The 20,600-nt window shown below is 40.1% G+C and overlaps 1 protein-coding gene across 2 annotated transcripts in view; it reads right to left on the bottom strand.

Moving 5' to 3' along the window:
- Positions 1–16,843, bottom strand: part of rab11fip4b (RAB11 family interacting protein 4 (class II) b) — a 51,385-nt gene extending 34,542 nt beyond the window's left edge. Inside the window, exons 1-2 of one of the 2 annotated variants that reach the window (XM_040147394.1) lie at positions 16,767–16,843; positions 14,862–14,941 (exon numbers count right to left, since the gene is read on the bottom strand). In XM_040147394.1, coding sequence (XP_040003328.1) covers positions 14,862–14,941; positions 16,767–16,773 — 87 coding nt within the window. In that variant the 5' untranslated portion in view covers positions 16,774–16,843. Of the gene's footprint in view, positions 1–13,329; positions 13,390–14,861; positions 14,942–16,766 lie in introns of those variants that run through there. The other variant, XM_040147395.1, reaches the window with a different exon arrangement.
- Between the last annotated feature and the right edge of the window lie 3,757 nt (positions 16,844–20,600).

Genomic DNA, 20,600 nt, shown 5'->3' with positions numbered 1-20,600 from the left:
TTGGAAACTGAGATAAGAAGGCGAGAGAGCAAGAGAAACAAAAATTTGACAGAAAGGCAGAAAGAAGGGGATGGACAGAATTCCAGAAGAAGAAGAAGTTACAGCAACACTCAAAGTTTGCTACAAAACATTAACCATTACATCAAAAACCTCTGGTGTATTTGCAGTTCAGAGCTAAAGAAGAAGTACTACAGAGCTTCAGCAGGACGTTTGAGGCTCAATGGAGGTTTTCACTTCCTCAGTTAAAAGGTTACAGTGGGGAAGGAGGGTACTTGGTGTGAGCCAAACTGAAACAATGCAAAGAGACAATGGCTGCTAATTAGCCTGATAGGCAGGAGAGAAAACACTGAACCATGAAAGGAGTTATTGACCAGGGGCTTTGAATGTATATGCACTTTGCCAAGAGATATCAACAAGAAATGCACTCAAAGCCCCCCCCCCCCGACACTCACACACGCACACACACAGGCACAAAAACATCCTTGTCTAGCCCCTTACCCAAACCTTAACCATCAAACCCGAATGCCTAATCCATACCCTAACCATAACCATAACCCTAAACCTGATTCTAACCTGAACTCTAAATGAAGTCTTAGCGCTCCATCAGCCATTTAAACTTGTGGGATCCAGGATTTTGGTTCACACAAAGCTGTCGGATCCCACAAATATAGTGGGCTCCCGGTTTTCTGGATCCCAGCACCACCCAGTGTAGCAACCAAAAGAATGTGTTACACTTACACTAAGTGTTACACTATCTTAAACCTTTGTATTTTGAGGCCTTAAGCATTTTTCCTTGGGAGGCCATTTCAGGTCTGCAAAACATGGGACACTTTCCTTTCTGACTTTGTAGCCGACACAGACTGGATTCTAAAAGGAGGATTTTGTGGTCTTTTGTTTATTGTATTTGCTATACTGCAGGACATGTCCTCGTTGCCATGTCTGAATGGCAATAGTATCAGCTTTTCTGTTGTGTCACCCCTCTCTGTTAACTTGTTTTATGGTTTAACAATGACAAAAAACACTGCACTGCAGTATTATTCCACTTGCTCAAAGAGAAATCAAGGCAGCAGTGTTGTGGTTACAAGACACCTGGGTGTTGACACAGCACAGGAGGTTGGCCTTAGTAAACACTTAGGCCAAGATGACTCCTTTCTTTACCCACAGTTCTCATTTACATGGAAGAAGGTTACGAGCCAGTTGGGGTCATTGTGTTTCTTTGTATGTCATAGTGTTATGACACTGTGGGGGATACAATATTGCTGAAACACCTGTTGAAACAGTTCATGTAAGCATAATCTTCCTCTATAGCTCTACTGTAACTTATCCCTCTGAGGCTGCGTACGCATGTGTGAATTAGATCTGTAACCTTGCTACAAACTCTGGTCATCAACCTGTTGTAAGTCCCTTTTCTCTATACTGCTATCTCCGCAGCTGGAGCCACTGACATCAGAACTAGAACAACGTTAAATCATTTTCATCATCAATAGTGGTGTTACAAAATCCAAAACTTTCGCGACACAAAAGCATAAAGACACACTTCCTGGAGCTAAAACAGTGGATTGCAATATCAGCTTTCATTACTCCCGGTGTTTTGAATTCAATCGTTGACCTTTTGGTTGAGCTGACAGCAATATCTAACTCGAAATAGCCTCACTTCTTAAGTGTGAAGACTGTGTTATTGCAGTACTGATCATAAATTAATAATTAATCATTTCAGTAGCAAAGGACTCTGTTCATTTACATGATGTTGTTAAATATAATATTTGTAAATATCCCACAACATTCTAAACAATGCAGTCCCTTAAAAGTTTGTGGTCCTTATGGTAATTTACAGTCAGTTGGGTGAATCTACCCCCAAGTGTAATGCAATGCCCTAACTCCCACTGTGAGTAGGAGTTTGTGTGAGTACAACTGTGTTGTTTATGAAAAAGGGAGAACGAGAGGTAGAAAGGGAAAGAAGTAGGAGGCAGTGATCCAGAACTGACCTCCTGTGACAGCTTTTCTATGCACTCCACACATCACAGGACAATCAGCGACCTAATTAAACAAACAGAAAGAAAATGAGGGACAAAAAGAGGGAGAAAGAGAAGAGAAAGATAAAGGAAGTGATGCTGGAGAAAATGAGAAAGAGGGACTGATCAAAAGCGAGTGAGTAAAACAAAGGAGAAAATAGGGATCAAAGAAACAAAAAGCTGCAATAAGAAAAAGGGGGGATGAGAGGATCTAAAGAGCTGGTGGAGAAAATCAAGGTTAAATCAGGCAAGGCCCAAATAAAACATGAGCTGCAGACTAGAAAGAAAGTAAAGTAAGAAAATGGTAACAGGGTAGTGAAAAGTGGTACTGTGTTTTATACACTGGCCTTGAGCAAGGAAAGAAATGCTGGCTCAGATTTGGAGGCACTGGGAGGGAGGTTGGGGGCAACGGTGCTGTTGCAAGCAATTCCGTTTATCCGCTTTGAAAGGAAGAAGACAGGGTCTGGACACTAATTATGGATAACAAGACAGACAGATTGACAGCAGAGCTTTCCCCAGACCTCAAGCACTGGTCAAGGGAGATAACAGTGGTGAGATACAGAAGGAGAGAGACAGCAAATTGAGGAGGGAGGGAGGAGAGAGGGTCAGAAAGTAAGAGAGAGTTAACTATTTTATTTGATAAGGCTCAGTGCACAAAGTTGGCACAGAGGTAATATTTTTGCCCACTACCACATAGACCGAGTAGCAGTTCAATTTCCCGTCTGAAGCTATTACAAGGCTAGCAGTGGAGTATTACAAACTGTGGGGGGAAAGAAATGGAAAAACCTACTTAAGTTAAAGAGAGAAAAAACAGACTGTGCAGGTCACCAAATCCAGACTAAAGTACAGAGAATGAATCCTGTTGGTCACACTGATTCAGCTATCTGACGCTTTCATGTAAGGCATCATTCAGACTCAGTCTGTGCACATAACACAGTCAGCGTAACTGTTGTGACTGAGAGGGTTTATTAATGGGTCGTTTTCAAGTGGGATCTACTCTTAACACATATTGGTGTTATACTTGACAGGCCATTAACTCGCTTAATACAATCTCCTATTTCAGCTTTGATGATTACAATCTGTTGTGTTTCTTATGGGTTTGAAGCAATGAAATGGATATGTATATCACCTGATGTATCCACACATATGTGATTGGGTATTTTAAAAAGACATGTATATGTAGAAATACGTCTGCAGATCGATGCTTACGTTTTGCAATAATGTGCATGATCTGCACGCACAAGCACTTTTCTGTGTTATGCCGAACATTGTGACTCTCACCCTTCTTCATTCATTGGAGGAGGGACACTTAACGGCCGTGCAAGTTCACATGTTGTCTGTTCTGCGCTTCGTTCTGTTTTGCAGGGAACGACGAAAGAAGCACCGCCAGACAGAGAAGTGTTAAGTGTTTAAAGGGGTGTCATCATGAAAAGAAGTAATAGAAGAGATCGCCTATGCACATTGTAAGATGGACAGTGATGAAAGAATGGATGTATAAGCACATACAGTTCTATATAGACTCTCAAGCACCAAAACCCACACACACACACACACACACACACACACACACACACACACACACACACACACACACACACACACACACACACACACACACACACACACACACAGCAGGTCCCCAGATGTTTACCTTTTGTAACATAGCAGCCGGAAGTAAAGATAAAAAAAAACCCCCACCACATTCATCACTGCAAAGACAAGGATTCAAACCTCAGTAGTGGTGCTTTGAGCTGGGCCCTATCAAACAGTTGGCAGTTTTCAAGGGTGGATAGCTGGTAAGGATTGACTAGGATATTGTTCCAGTTGATTTATCTGAACAAGGCGAGTCAATTTCTTGTTCTGTCCAAAATTGAAAATTTGCCTCACAGGGGTCTTACAGTCTGTGTAACATACAACACTCTCCATCCACCCATTCTAAGGTTTGAAAAATACAAGAAAAAAAGGGTAGCACGGTAATTTTCTCACTACTGCTTAGTGTAAATGTCTCATTAAAAGGTACATTTTGGTTACTTGGGACACAAAATTGTACTTTTGAAAGAACAAATCACAGGGGTACAAATGTTGACTTGGAACAAAGGCTACCTTACTATACTGTACCCAGCAACAAGCTTTATTACAGAAGGTACAATTCTGCTCCACTGAATCTGAGAGAACTCCATCCTCTCCACCTGGCAAAACATGATAGAGTGCAGAGGAAGCTGTAGAAAGCAAGAGCGAATCAAGAAGAGCATGTCTGCGCAAAGACAAGTTAAAGGTGAAAATGAGTTGCCTTTTGACTGCCTGTGCAACTCAGTCTAAATATGCAGAAACTCTGAGTAAGTGAACATACAGTACTTGCATTGCAGAATATTTTGGATTTGAACGTAAGCACACAGATGCAGTACATGCTCATCTGCCAAGTGTGTGTATGTGCATGTCCAAAAGCTAATGCTTCATGCTCTCCACCCAGATGCTCCTGGCAGGAGGTGACCTCTGTGCACTAACAGACGGTCTGGACCTGTGGCAACTCCCGCTTAGACACTCACATATACACACAGGGAAAAAAAAGAGAAACTCAAAGCCTGCTCAAAGTCAGAATAAGGTCATGTAAACTTCCAGAATAATTCTAGTTAAAGAGGAACGGCTCAAGCCTTACTCGTCCCGTTTTTCGCAGTTCTCTTCCTAATGCTAATTCATCTCCCAACACTGCCTCAAGCTTGGAATGTGACATGATGTAATATTTTCATGTCAGCATTTTGAATTTCGTTATAAAAAGATTTTAAGCATCTTCATTGGAGTTTATAATTTGTGAAATTTTGCATCTCTGCTCTGCATAACATAGAAGAAACGTCTTAGGGTCACACACAAACACTACATCAAGATGGTGGGATTGTCTGAGGTAATCAAAAAACACTGAAAAGTGTCATTTATCAGAAAGTGGGAAGAAAATGAGTTGCATGTGCTTCTGTTCAGACTGTGGTGTCCGAGATGATGCGGGTGAGGGCAGAGAAAGAGAGAAAAGGAAAGACGGGATGGTGAACAATACAGAAAGTATGAGTGTTAAAAAAATAACAAGGTTTACTGTATAGTTACAGTTCACATATGCATAACCTTTAAACTGGGGAATACGGCAGTTGAGCATACGATTTATAGCCATTGTTAATCGGTGAGATCATTGGTGACAGGCAATTGTGCATGTGCATATGTGTGCAGTAGAGAGAGAGATGGAGAGAGAAAAAGAGGGAGAGCAACAGAGAGAGGCAGGGTCTTGGAGTGAACGTGTGATTTTTCTGTTCATTAGCAGTCCTCCCTTATAGCTGGATAGTTACAGGATAATCATGTCGGCTTGGTGGCGGTGTGTCCTTGACTGTTATTGGTCAGACACTGCTGGGTCTTGTCTCTATTCCAGACTGTGTGTATTTGTGTTTGTGTACGTGTATTTTTCTGTGTGCGAGAGTCTTTCAAAACTTTAATTAACCAACTAAGCCACACACATTGGTGCCAAAAAAATCCCAGGCATTAGTGAGGCAGTAATGCTTATGCTCTTCCAAATCAACAAAATGTAGTTCCCATCCTGTCCAATCAGCCTATTGTGCAAGCATTTCTAATCCTCTGAAAATCTGATGTATGGCTGAGACAATAGTGACAGCAAGTGCCATATTGTGCATTCAGTATTTTTTTAATGATGGCATTTTACCATTTTTTGGTGACTGACAGTGAAGACAGAAAAAGAGGACAGAAAAATAGAGGAGAGAACAGAACAATGGTCCTTGAACAGATTCAGCGTTGCAACAGCATGCACCTTGACCACTTTTTTTTTACCAGGATCCTCTGCTGGATGTCTTTTTTGATGCTATACCATTGATCAATCTCTGCTCGAACAGAGTTAGAATGATTTTGCAGCTCCACAATACTGGGTTGACAGGCTGCTTTTCTGAAGGGTATTTTCCAGACTTCCGCTGCATTGTGATCGATGGGTGAAAAATAGAGCATTTTTTCCAAACAGCTGCATTACAGTTACTGACTTTTCACGTGATCGCATTGGTTTTTCCAAATTCTAGAAATGCAGATGGACTCTCTACAACAGTAGTCAATTCAGCTGGGAGATACTCAGATATGACCTACATCACATAGCTTTAAATAATGCATAACGAGAGGGAAGAAATTGAAATTGTCACTGAGATGAGAGGCTCACTCAGTTCAGTTCAGTTCTTTAGTTCACAGGGTGACTCCAAGTTTAATAAAGTGCAATTTAAAACTTCACACTGTTTAATGTCAGTTGGAATGCAATGACAGCCATGTTTACAACCAAAATTACTGTGAAAATGCAGTAATACAGTGCATCCACCATTTCTCACTGTAACCTTTCACAAGAACCCCAAACACAGTAAAAATCAGTAAATAGAGTAAAGTAAATAGAGCCATTAAAATGCACTATTAACTGCATTAAAGGCTTAGTAGGGCTTTAGTTAATATGAGTTACTATTTTTTCAAGACCTGTGCACACCATTTTTATCCTTTTGAGCAAAGCAGCCACAGCACAGACCACACACTCTTATTTCTGGCTCAGCGTGACCATATCAGTCATTCCGGTTTCCATTTGGTCAGAGAAAGGCCAGTGACTGATTTGGAAGTGAGGCCTGATGAGTGTCACCTGTACTAATGGGGCCTGTCACTCACAACCGCAGGCACAATGGCTCACCCATGAATGAATTAGATAAATGTGCTGCTTAGTTTGTCTGACTCTGTTGATCTTCTGCTCTTTCGCCTTGTCCACCTCCTATCTTTTCTCTGAATTCTCTCTGGTTTTTCTGTTCTGTTTCCCTTTCGTCTCTCTTCAGACTTTCTTTCTTTGTCTGCAATCCATCTGCTGCTTTTATCTCTTTCCAAACTCTCATTCCCTCACATCCATCAATTCACACTCAACCCAGCACATCCTATCTATCTTTCCCTTTATCATTATATTTCCTTTCCTTTAACTGCCCTGTCTTTTTTTCCTCGTGCCATCCTTTGTCTTTCTGTCGCCATCACCACCCCAACATTTTCTCCTTCCTCACTCAGAGAGAGGTAAAAAAAGCTCACATAGTCAGAATCCACACAGTATTTCCACTCCCTTATACTATCAATATAACAAACAAATGTAATGAATACCAATTGATTTTTGCTTTAGGCTCTATGTGCTACAGCTAGTTAATCCACATGCTATGTTTCTCCTACAGAACGTAATAGAAATGCTCCATTACTGTAATCATTTTACTGTACATATTTTATGCATCACTTTGCTATAAATGTCATACTGTCTCAGTGTTGTACGTCACTACAGTTACACCACACCCACCTCTGTGCTGTACTGAAACTTAAATATGTTCACTACCCATTGGTACCATATATTATCCCTTAAATTGAACACGATCAAATTAATACATAAATAAATAATAATATTTTAATGTGTTTCTTACATTAATCCTAAGAATGTGTACAGCCGGACACCAAATCACTGCTTTGGCAGTCAAATAAGTTATCTGGCCAAAAGTCAAGCCAACTGAAACATAGTGGAGCAAAGAAAAACTACATTTACTATCAATGTTTCAAACACTACATGACATGGTATTAGATTTCCTTTTTAGATGGTGTGTTTTGCACCTGGATGCAACCATTATAATACGAAAGTCAGCCTGTCTTATGAATTGCTATCTCAGCTCTGTTCCATCTCTGTGATATTCAGTATTTTAAAACCCAAATATTTGGTTTTCTGTAAGTACAAACATTTCCCAAAATCCTCAGAAATAAAAAAAAAAAAGCTGTACATTGCATATTTTAAACATGATAAGTAATTCTTGTTGCACTGAGTTTACCCTCTTTACTTCTGTATGACACATGGTGACAATGATCTCAAATTAAATTTCAAAATAACAGTAACCACAGCAGCTGAGAAAGGTCTGGGTCATTAGCAGACATCACAGAAAAGGCACACCCTGTCAACACTTTCCTCTGATCACAACGAAAATGGGAAATCTAAAAGACAGCTTGTCATAATGTGCCATCACATCACATCATATGAGATGGTTCGCAATGTGGCATCACATATCTTAAGGTTTTCATGGCTGTCAGCGGGGCTATCAGTCAGCTGTGTGGCTTTTAATGTGGCCAGAAACCTCACCATGTTGGTTTCAGATTGTCCGTACATCACGCGCCTTTGGGCACATTGAAGGTACTCAGATGCAGTGTTCCCAAAACATAAAACACACACGGGAAATACACAGAACAGAAACGTGTCAGACTCCCTGAATAATAAAGGCAGTTTTTGCCCCCATTCGGCAACAAAGATTTCGCATTAGTGGATGTTATTATAGTGCATATCTTAGATTTTTAAATAACACATTACTTAAATAGAACCAATTATGCAACTAGATCAATGGTGTTGCTATACATGCGCCTGAGGAAATTTCAAAACTTTAAAAAAGTGGCATAAGACGAGCTAATTTGTTTGTAATGCTTAGCTTGATTTTCATTTCAACTATCCATCCCTCCATTCTTTTAATTGCTTAGGGCCAACAAGGGTGAGCAATGCAACCCAAACACCTATGCAACTTCCTCCAGCTACTTTCGGGGGATACCCAAGCATACCCAGGCCTGCTGGGAGATGTAGTCCCTCCAAAATGTTCTACATCTGCCCCAGTTTGGCCTGGAAACCCTTCAGACTAAAAACCACATGCCTTGTAATTATCTATTACCCATAATATTTGCTAGGATGGAGCGGACCCCTCTCTGCCATCAGTGATTTTTTTTACGCCACATATAGTCAAAGATACAGATGCAAAGTATATCAACCAGCCATCAAAACTTAATAAAATATGTTGTTTGTCATTGCCTTCCAAGAGGATACTTATGAGCACTTTGAGATCTGGTGTCCCAGCCTGCAGGACAACATTGTTTGGGGCCCTTTGCATTTGTTACCTGGAGGCCACGATAGTTTCTCCTAGATGCTTGGAAAGGGAGGTGTGAGGGGAGGGGTATTCAGTTGCCTGCAATCTGCAACCTCACCGCTAGATGTCACTAAATCCTAAAAATTGGTCCTTTAAAGTTAGGTAATGGCTGTGATTTGGGTTAAAATAAAACAACACTGACTGTTGGTAGGTCACCACCAACCGTGACCTTCTTCCTAGGTGGTTTTGAGGTGCCATAACAATGAATTACTTTTGCATTTTCTTCTGAGAGACAACGGTTATAAAGAGCTCCTTGTCAGGTAAAAAGCAAGCAATGACAAAGAAAGCAATAGTGTTGTTTTTCTAGATGGGACAGTCTTGATTATAAAAGAGTTCAGATGTGGCATTAAGTGCTCCTGCAGACTGTCCATCAACATGTAGTACTAGAAGGATGCTGTTGGGACTATTAGTTATTCAGTGTGTCTTTTCGTATAGGTTACTTCTGCACGAAATGACACTGTGATGAGCTCATGAACCATAAGTCTTTTGCATCTGCTGCACTACTGACTGTGAAGGACAACGCTAATTGTTGAATACTGCATGAACAAAAACATTAATGCAATATAAACAAGCGGATGTTGACCGTTAAACAAACTTCTGCTGTAAGAAGAGCAACTTCACCATCAAACACCCAACACACAGCTGTGAGGAAGGCTTTTTGATAGTTATCATGGGGAAGAGCTCATGTTGCAGACCGTGACAGGGATGTTACCTCTGCTACATCTTCTGCAGTGCAGCTCGGCTGGCTGATTTTCCCATTGTGCACAAAACATGGTAAACAGCAAACATACCCTTTTGTACTCTCTTTCCCTGTTTCATTCTGGTTCCCTTTTTCATCCCCTTTTTGTTTTTCGTTGTTTCAGCTTTTGCGTCACTCTCCTGACGTTTGTCTCAGTTCTTGCCTCTCTGCCTCACTTTCCCCACGTCTCAGTTCTTTAATCAGACCATGAAATAACTCCAGAGACTGGCAGAGCAGTCTCCTCCTCACTGTTCATCTGAAGTGCTAATGTGGACGGAAGGAGGAGAGGAGAAAAAGGATGATGGGAGAGGGAAAAGATGGCGAAATCAAAGAAAGGGAGAGCAAGATGTAGACAAGCAAGGGGAGAAAGGGAGAGGAAATGAGTGGATAGAGGCGTACATGCAAAACAGAGAAAGGTGCAGCAGTGCACTGCTGACTGATGGATAATAAATAAAAGCGGGAAGCATGCTCTAAAGAAGAGGATATATGAAGCAGAGGGTTGGGGATAAAAATAGAGGGGAACATAAAAAAAAGGGGGTGAGGGTACAGGATGAAGTCACGTCCAGCTTTTGTGCTTATGTCGGACCTGCAAACCGTCAGTCCTGCAGCCGTCTGATAACCCAGGGAGGATGTGTGTTCACTGAGAGCACAGAGATCAAATGAAACAAGCAGGATAAGAAGAAAACATCCAGGAAAGGAGCAGACAAGCTTTGATGGGAAAGCAGATCAGAGACAGAGAGCTCAGACGATTCTTCTGACCTGCTGGAAACCCTGAGGAGAAAGACTTAACATCTCTCCATGTGAGGGCAAATGAGGTGTAAATTATTGATTATTTTTCTGCAGTGGCTAGGCATATCTGGGCCACCACAGAGTTTTCACATATTTTCAGGATCAGGTTCTATGAGGTTCCTGGCAGTATAAGATGACTGGTGTGTGCAGCAATAATATATAAAATTGTTGTTCCAAAAATGTTGCACCACATTGATCAGCATTTAAAAATAGATATTGATATAATCTGAAATGTTGCTAATTACATAATTTCACTTTCATGCCAGCATCATAGTTTAATTTAGAGCCCTTTCTTTAGAGTCGGTGAAGTTTAATTGACCTGAATATGTTGGTATGATCAGGTTATATGCAGGATAATAATCTACTAGCATTATCACTAGAGATCAAATGTAATGTGTAATTCCTTTTTAATAGTGACAACTCTCATCATTAAGTGTAACAACATAACATTAAACAGGCTGGGTTACTTAAAGCTGCATTCATCAATATTTTTAAATGAACAAATGGACCAAATGACTTTGTGCATTGTATAGTGACGAACCCACAGTTAATCATCGCCTGAACACATTTCAGCTCATTGCGTTTGTTTTAGGGGCCATGTCTCAACTGTTTGGTCTACACTCACTGCTTTCAACAACTGAACTGTTTCCTGGACCAGCAGGCAGTTGTTTTCAGCCAAAACATCAGAGAGAAAATTAGAGATTAGCTGGTGAACATAGCGGAGCATAGTGGGACACAGGTAGCCAGACTTTATATGAATGATAATGTTGCTCAGTATTTGCTGGATGTGTAAACAGACATCTGTTTGCTAACATGTTCACCAATACAACTTTATAAGGTCGTTATGTGTCAGTTATGTGTTTACAGGTTTCTGCACTGCCCCCAAGTGGCCAAAAATCAATTAATGCTGCTTTATATTAAACATGGTAAAGCACAAGTTGTTCACGCTCATCTGTCTGTGCACATTACTGGGAGGAACAGTATATCCCCAGACAGCTGCTGTAACTACCATCAAGGATGTTTGACTAATTTCAGTTATGGTAACTTCAAGTTGAAGATATTATTAATTTTTCTTTTATTAATAAATTTCTCTTCCCAGTCCATAAAATTAATAATGCACAGACTTCTCCCTTCCTTTTTCCCCAGTGATATTGCTACCTCTGTCTTTTTTACTCTGGAGCTGAGCATCTAGGCCAACACATCCTTACACACACACACACACACACACACACACACACACACACACACACACACACACACACACACACACACACACACACACACACACACACACACACACACACACATGCCCCTCTGCAGAGCTACCCTGGGGAGTTCTGGGATTCCTACCTCTCCTTGCTATGGCAAGCTTGACAACCTGGCCCTCAAATAACTGGGCTTCTATGGATCATAAATATACTTTAAAAAAAATATGCAACATATCTTCATCCAACCAAAGAGAGAGACGACTCTCTAATGTGAAATTGAGATAAAGAGATGTTTCGAAGACCTCCAGTAGAATCAGGAGATGTGAATAAAGTGGTTGCTATCAGTGAGAAGGTCGAATAGCAGTGAATAGTTTCACTTTATCTCTATCTGCCACAAGAGGAAAACACCATACTAAAGGAAAATGTGATAAGCTTTGCATAGACCAAAGCTAAAAGAGGGAACAGAGGAAGTACCTGCAGATTACACTCTGTATTTCTGTACTGGAAACCAACACTGTAGCATCGACTGGTTGCAGCTTCCAATCTAAATGCAATGACTGCTTTCATATGCCATTTAGAGCTTAAGAGTATTTTTACCCAAGGGAAACATTAAATAAAACATAAAAAAAGGACGAGAAGAAGAGATCCTTTATGTAGAACAATATTTTTTACTAGTAGCAGAAGAGCTCTAAGGTCGAGTTGATAACAACAGATCAATTATGTATAAAGATTGGCCAAGTTGTTCTCATATCAACAGATGTAAGCAGAGCTACTATCATTTCAAACAGCACTAAACCAAAGTAAAAATCATCGAGTGTCTATGTGCTAAGATTTACAACAGCAACAGCATCATTCTGATCATCTTAATTACCATTAGTTGCTGTAAGTTAGGAGTAGGTGATATGGATCTTTTGTCACAGTATATGTAAATTCATATTGCGATATCAGTATATATTATGAAAAAATCAATAAGAAAACTGGTTAGGGATAAAAAATCAGACAGGATTGGCTCTTTTTGGCTATCCCATCAAATTTAAATCCACGTACTTGACTACATTAATGCAAAAATTATATAAAAACTCAATATTGCCATAAAGTGGTCCTGTTAATTGATTTGTGACATTGCTCATAAAGATTTTATATTAAATGCAGATATATTATCGGAATAGCAGCCATGGCATAAATGGTATGGCAAAATCTTTAATGGAAAAATATATATTGTTTTATCCTGATATCATCCAATGCCAGTCAGATCTGCTACCTGTTTATGTTTGAATAAAAGAGAACGAAAAGTCTATTAAAAGACTAAGCTTTGACTATAATTCAAAAAGTTCGTTTTTAGTAGTTTCTCATTTGAATTATCATCATTATCAACAGCTGAAAATAACTGCAATATAAACCCATTGCATCATTTATCCTCAGTCTGTCTGCACACTGCAAAAGCACAGGAACATGAATATTTCCATCCTGGAGAATGGCTGAGTTGTTGTTTTCATTCCCAGTCACTGCAGAGACATTTCCCGGATCAAAACACGATGCATTTCTATTCAAACACAAAAATTAAGCCCATGCCTGAAACTGCAAATTGCACCTACCTGTCACTGTGTGGAGAAAATGATATGCACTCAAAAGTAATGTTGGATCAAAGCACAGTCCTCTTCTTGGAATATAAGACGGAATAACTGCTACCATACAATCATTTATAAGCTGTGTCTCAAAGGGAAGTGCAAAAATGAAACAGCATTTTCGAAAAAGAGAAGTGCTCTGTATTGTCCATGTAAGACTCAGTTGGCAGCAACCGTATTGCATTTCACAGAGTGTGAATATTTTAAGAGCACTTCTCCATTGGTACGAAGAAATGTTATACTGTACCAATGGCACTGAAAAAACTTCTAACTTCCCTAAACCTGTGGTGTCAAGTTTACAGACAAACAAGCTGAAGCTAGACTTGAAATAAACCACAGAACATGTTAAGGAGAAAAGAGAGCCTTACACTCTTTAAACATTTGGGATGCAAAAAATATTAATGCAAACTGTTGCACAGGATACTCTGCAACTTTTTCTAAATTAATTTCTAAATGATGAAATTGAGCTGACATTCATTTGACTTTGTTGCTTTGCAAGGTACCCATCTTATTAATGCTTTTTCAGTTTGTACAAAGTAGCAATTTTCACAAGAGATAGCCCCAGGAGTTTTTGAAATATATGTCACGTGTAACAGCTACAAAATCAATTATCACAGTGTAGCTGGGTGTCAGATGGAGATTGAGTCAAACAAACGACATACGACAAAACTGTGAGGTAATAAAACCCAATAACCAAATCTATAAAAAAAAGAACCTTCTATCTAAAAAACTCAAAGGTAAATTGTAAAATCAATGTAATTCTTGTAAAATGTTCACGGCAGACAATAAGATTCAGAAAAATTTCATCTTTAACTATTTTATCATTTAACCGGGGGTTCTTAAAAGCCAAAAAATTGAACATCTAGAAGCACAAATCCAACAGTTTATAGAAATGTACTGCCAGAGTGAACATCTACAGCTAAATACTACCACCAAGTGGACATAATAGTGTAGTACATACTTACATACATACATACATACATACATGTGTATTTTCAATTTACTGCAGCAGTCGCTGCTGTCGTTAGTACTTTTAGCATTATATTGAGGGACACTGAGGCTGAACATTTTCTTCTACTTATTTGCACATTAATTCTACAAACTATTGTGTAGTTTATCATTTTTGTCATTGGGATTGGTGTCAAACCATTATTTATTTGAAGTATTACAACTTCTAAACTGTGGTGTTAACCACGGAATCTACGCTGGGACCCCCCCCCCCCTCCTACAACTTTTCACATGTGCACAACTGCATTTTAAAACTAATACAGAGGGAGTCACAGGGAAGCTGCCAAGTTCGTTCTATAGTTTCTGGCTCTACCCCAATTCATCAGCTGCTCAACCCACGTACTGGCGTAATGATATCGAACTAGATTTATCTAGCATTAGCAGCATAAATGTGATTATTCCTGATTATCATCTTAATTCAGGATAGGGGGAGATCGTAATTGGATGCTTAATGAAGGATACATGCACACACACTACACACTTTAAAAACTTACTTCACGGCAACTTTTAGCTGTTTCATATGGCCCTGTGATGAACTGCGGTCCACTCTCCTTCTTAAGGATCCCAACATAACCTGCAAAGACAAAAAAAACATAAATGACTCATCTCACTCTGTTTGAGATTCTGCAGTAATTTCCTATAGTGGATGCTAAATACACAATATATTGTTGTTACATACACCTGTATGTTGGGTGTTGGTTGAGGATAATGCACCGGCGTACTTGTTTTTGTAGTGTTGTATTGTAGTGGGATTTCAATTTATGTATGTATTTTAATGTTATTCACCTGAACACTATTACTTTGTATTTTATTTAAAATGGCAAATTTACAGTTAAAAGGAAAAAAGTGAAAAACGTCACATCCACCACCTCAGCCAATATTTATCAAAGTTGTCTAATTGTCTGTGAACACTTACATTTTTTTTGCTCTGAAATAAATTATACTCATTAAACTTAAAGCATATTACATGCTTAAAAGAAAGCTACACCGGCAGAGGCTATTGGTAGGGTTTAAGTTAGCTTTCATTTTCAACAAAACTGCAAAACTTTCAAAACCCCCAACAACCAGTCTCTCCTGTGTGGTTTAGAAAAGTAGAGAATTAGCTTGTCTGATATGTCCAAACCACTACAAAAAAAAAAAAAGTGTCAGCATCAGGACGAAAACACAGACACAGTCTGTGATAAAACATGCAGTAGAGAGCAGATAACTCGTGTAATTTATAAAACCAATCTATTATTGAAGAGAACCCAAATCTGCTGAGAGAAAACTGGAAAACTGTTGTAAAGTTGCACTAAGGGGAGGGATTACAGAGTTTATATGAAGTGATATTCAGGACTTTTTCCTACAAAATACACATTAAACTGATGTGTGGAATGAAAACTCTCCCTTAAACCAGCTAAAACCGATTTCTTTGGCCACTTGAGGCAAAGGGAACAAGTTGTGAACTCAACATTGACACACGTATCGTCACCTTTTCAGCTGATATGGTTAACTTGTTAGCAAACAATTGCTTATTACCACGTCCAGCAATTACGGCGCGACAATCCTTAATTTGGAGTCGTTTCCATCCACCTGGTGAACCTGAACACATCTCCTTGCGGCGCTACGCCACGAGAGCAGCGAGACTGAATGAGAACAGTAAAGTTGTGGACCGGACGGTTAAAGAATGAACTGAAACTTACTATAAAGATCTTTAAAGCTGGGAGGAGCTACAGATTTGAGAAATAATTACCTGTAGTTTCAGCACTATGAGCAACCCCTTTCACACTGTCACATTGTTTTCACCTTGTCATTTGATTGATTGACTTTCTTATTATAAAAATATTGATCGTAGCTGCTTTAAATGTCCTTATGATCAGACATTACGAGACACCATGGAGTTATAAAGGACAGACTTTGTGGGGTTTCATGACGATCAACAGTACTTTGGTGTAATGGAAGTCTAAAGGACATCACATGCTGTCTAACCCACACAGTGTTAAATGAACATCTTATTAGTAGTTCTCGCTCACTCCAAACCACTCAACAATGCAGAACTGGAAAACAGGACTGTGAAAGAGTGTGGAATTTTGGTTCAGATTTGCATATCACCCCAACATGCATACAGCCATAAATCACTCGTGCATTGTAGCAATTTGGCCACACAGCAAATCAAACGCAGCAGTGGCTCCACACTAAACCCCTTTGGATAAAAGCGCCTGCTCAGAAGCCATTGCTTAAACTATTAATTCTCCACACTGTGACTGGATTCCTTTTCCTTGATTTGTTTTCCGATATAAGATTCTAGTATGCATAGAAGCATGTTAAATAAATATGCACTTATTTCAAATGCAAACCAAACACGCACACATACACAGAAAATGTAGCCCATCATGTGCCATATTTGAGCTCATTCAAACCTTTCATGGTCAGCACACCACGGCAGAGGTCTCTGAAGCGGATCCTCCCATAAGAGTTGGGGTCCAGACATCTGGCCAACCTCTTCACCTGTGGAAAAGTATGGAGAAAACATGAAGGCTATCAGAGTACGCCAGACACATTTCTGTTGATGCACAGTAAAAGTAGTTATGGATGAGGTTATTTCGCTCCCTGTGTCTGTTTGATGCCATGCAGAGTAATCATTTGGCATCCATGTTGTCAAAACTGCGTGTGATCCAAAATGACCAGAATCAAACAGCACAACTGATACGTTGTTTTCAGCCACTTCAACATGTATTTACATGTGTGCGTGGATGTGTTTATGTGTGTGTTTTAACGCAGGTCCGTGCCTCCCACTGCCACATGTTCCACCGTTTGGTTTCCCAGATAGAGAGGTGGCTGGTAAGTATAGACCAGTTATCAGTACATGAATCATTCACACTTTCAATATTGCACCAAGGTCCTCATCTGCAGAAATGCACAGTGCTGTAAAGGCTTTCATATCACTAGTTTGACAGTTCTAATATTCCATAACACCGTAATGTTTTTCAAAATGCATAGCTAAATATGAATATGAATATAAAATTATTAAAAGGTTCACATGAGATGTTGAAATGTTATAACCCTGTAGGTTTATAATTCCAACAATAAATATCTAAATTACAACAGTTTATCCTTTATAATCTAGGAAACAAGACAAGGTTTATAATCCCACAGGAGTCTGCAATGTTTAATACATGGCACAATACTAAAGTGTTTGTTTGACCAAACACTTTAGTTAAAAAGGCCATGAGTTTCTGACCCAGAAAATTCATGGCAATCTGCCTGTTAGATAAAGTAATATCAAATGTGCAAAGATTATGGTTGGTCCTGATGGTGATGCACATATGTCTAAAATGGACACAAATCCCCTTCTGGGGGCCCAGTACACTGTGATACTTTCATGTGTGAAATTGGAAACTCTGCCTCGATGATGACATAAAATGAAAGTGCAAGGGGTCACCAAAATCATTAGAAAGTATCCGCTGGAAAACCATGATAATGTAGAATAATTGAAATGGACTTTTGGCCAGTTGTTTTAGAGCTATGTACTTCAGCTAGACCACACTCTCTGTTGGTCTGTCAGTGGCTCTGTTTGTCCATCAATAAAGTGACCTTCTGACAGACCCATAGAGGGACAAAATGACATCGCCACCCAGGACCTCACTAACGCAAAACTGCCTACAATAAAACAATTATATGTAAATAATTTCAAACACTAAGACAGTAGGCAGTGGTATATCATACACTTGTATAATGAAAGTGGCCAGAGCATGGCTAAGTACACGTACACCCTCACTCATGACCCTTTCACATACACATCACTGAACAGGGCTGCAGCAGATGTTAAGCACTGCACCGTGGCTGAATGATGCATTATTCTCTTCACAAGCGACCCACAGCCAATTCAATTTTAACAACACTAGTTCTAGCAAAGCTTTGTGTCTGAAATGGGTTCCCCCGGGTTAAAAGAAAAAACTAAAAAACATCTTAGGTCAGACCCTGATGCTTGAACTTCAAGAGTGAACTTCAAGAGTACTGGTTGAAATTGATGGCAGCAATGAATTTTCTAAGTGCAGAATTTACAATTTCTTCAGAAATAAATGCAAATCAACCAATTTTGTTTAATCAAAATATTACCTCTAAACATTTCTTATAGCCATTAGAAGCTTCTTGCACCTGTCTGCTGGTAGTTTCTGCCACTCTTCCATCGCTACACGTTCAAGCCCTTTTAAGTTTGCAGGAGTCCTTTTTGCAGTGGCAGATTTCAGCTCTCTCCAAAGGTTTTCCATGGGATTTAGGTCAGGACTCACTGCTGGCCAGTTTAAAACAGTCCATCTTTTCCTTTTCAACCATTTTTGAAATGGTTGAAAAGGAAAAGATGTGTTTCCCTCAGCAGATTCGGGTTCTCTCCATAACTACTTTTACTGTGCATCAACAGAAATGTGTTCGGTGTCCTCTGATAGCCTTCATGTTTTTTCTATACTTTTCCACAGGTGAAGAGGTGTCAACATAATCATGTTGAAAATCAACCTTTTTTTTTTTTTGTGCTGCTGGATGGAAAACCTTTATCAGGAATTATTTTTATGATACACAGACCCATTGGTCAGCTCACGGCCATTTCCCTTGGCAACTGAGTCACATGTATAGTAGTTCTCATTTGAGGTATTTTTAAAATGAAGTCAATGGACGACCTAGATCAAGGTAATCTATCCGGATCAAACTCAATTTTAACAGATTTGCTTAAGTCAACTACTCCTGTTCAAGACTGTTGACAGATGAGATAATTGCCTCTGACTCGATTTTTAAGGACATAGCGAAGGGGAAAGAAATGAAGTCAGAGGAGAAAAACTGAAGGATTATGGGAGTATGCACATGTGCATGTGACTGTGCAGTTGGGAGAGTGTCGCGCAGCGTGTACCTTAGTAGGTCAGGTTCTCACTGAGCAGCCAGTGGGATTTGCTCATACAGGGAAATGACATGAAAGGGCCAGACATGCAGTGGAAACTGTTTAACACGTTACATCAATTAGAAAATACAAACCTAACGGAATAGATACATCGTGAATGTGTTAGATTTTCTGTAGACAATTTTCTTTGGCTCATGTGATCATGATAAAATAGATTGTTCTTTTGTTATGTTTTTTTTTGTGTAAACTCTGAATTACTTTCAGTAATTCTGAGCATTATACTTGAAACTCAAGAACAAAATTACTTTGTTTAAATACTGATATATGGTAACAGGTACAGGATCTGCTAACATGTCGGTCCTTGAGTTACACATGACGTCCACCTCGTCCAATGAACCGATTTCCCGGGTCAGTGAAAAGCTTCCCCCAGGAGCTAATCAGTTGCTTCCACAATGTCCCTGCTGTGGAGCAACACTGGGGAGCCAATCAGCGACAATGTTCAGCTGCCCTGACATGCAGCAAGACACAGAGGCCCGAGGGACGTCCAATGGGACACGTGCACCGATGGAAAAAAAACATCTAAAATACAACTTAAGCTCTTGGATTTGTATAGTTTACAAAATACTCCACAGTATTTTCTACTTTTTTGTGGGCATGTCTTTCATGATGACACTGTCATTCAAAAGGAAAATACCCCCAATCCAATACAAACAGCATCATAATAAAGGGCTTATCAGATAAACACAAGTGAAACATTACTTAAAGGGTAGTGCAAACGCAGTACCAACACAGCTGTACCAGAGGCTCAGAGGCTTGCTCAAAGACTCCTCAACAACAGTTGCTGAAAGAGGCGAATCTGTCCTTTCCCCACGACAATCTCAAAGCATCCACCGACTGTACCTTTACCAAACTGCTTGCCCTGTTCGTGGACGCAGGAGGCCGGAGCTGTGTGAGCTCTGTGCGCTCCAGTAAAACTTGACAACGATCTCGCTCCGCCCCTACCATCCAGGTGGGAGAGGTGAGAGGCAGCATCGGGGCTGCCCCACCTGTCTCCAGCGCTCCCCACCGCTGGCTGCGTTGCTAAGGAACAGAGACGTCTCTCTGCCGCGGCTCCCACCTGGAAAACTCGGACCAGGAACCCCCACAGCCACAGTACGTGCCCCGGGGTCCCGCCGCGCTCTGCCCGATTGGCCCCCTCGTGTGTCAGACAACAAAAAGCGGAGTTTCGCGCAAGCTTTCTCATCCCAAAGAAAAGTGAAAGCCCGTAATTGAACCTTCGCACGGGGCAAGATGCAGTGACCTGTTGAGCGTCAGAAAATAGTAGGGGCATGTGGCAAAAGCTAGATTTCTGGTGTTATTCTGTTGC

Source organism: Xiphias gladius, chromosome 15 (genome assembly GCF_016859285.1).
Source record: "Xiphias gladius isolate SHS-SW01 ecotype Sanya breed wild chromosome 15, ASM1685928v1, whole genome shotgun sequence".
NCBI lineage: Eukaryota > Metazoa > Chordata > Actinopteri > Istiophoriformes > Xiphiidae > Xiphias > Xiphias gladius.
The sequence above is the reverse complement of the archived record's forward strand: the minus strand, read 5'-3'. Positions and strand labels throughout refer to the sequence as shown.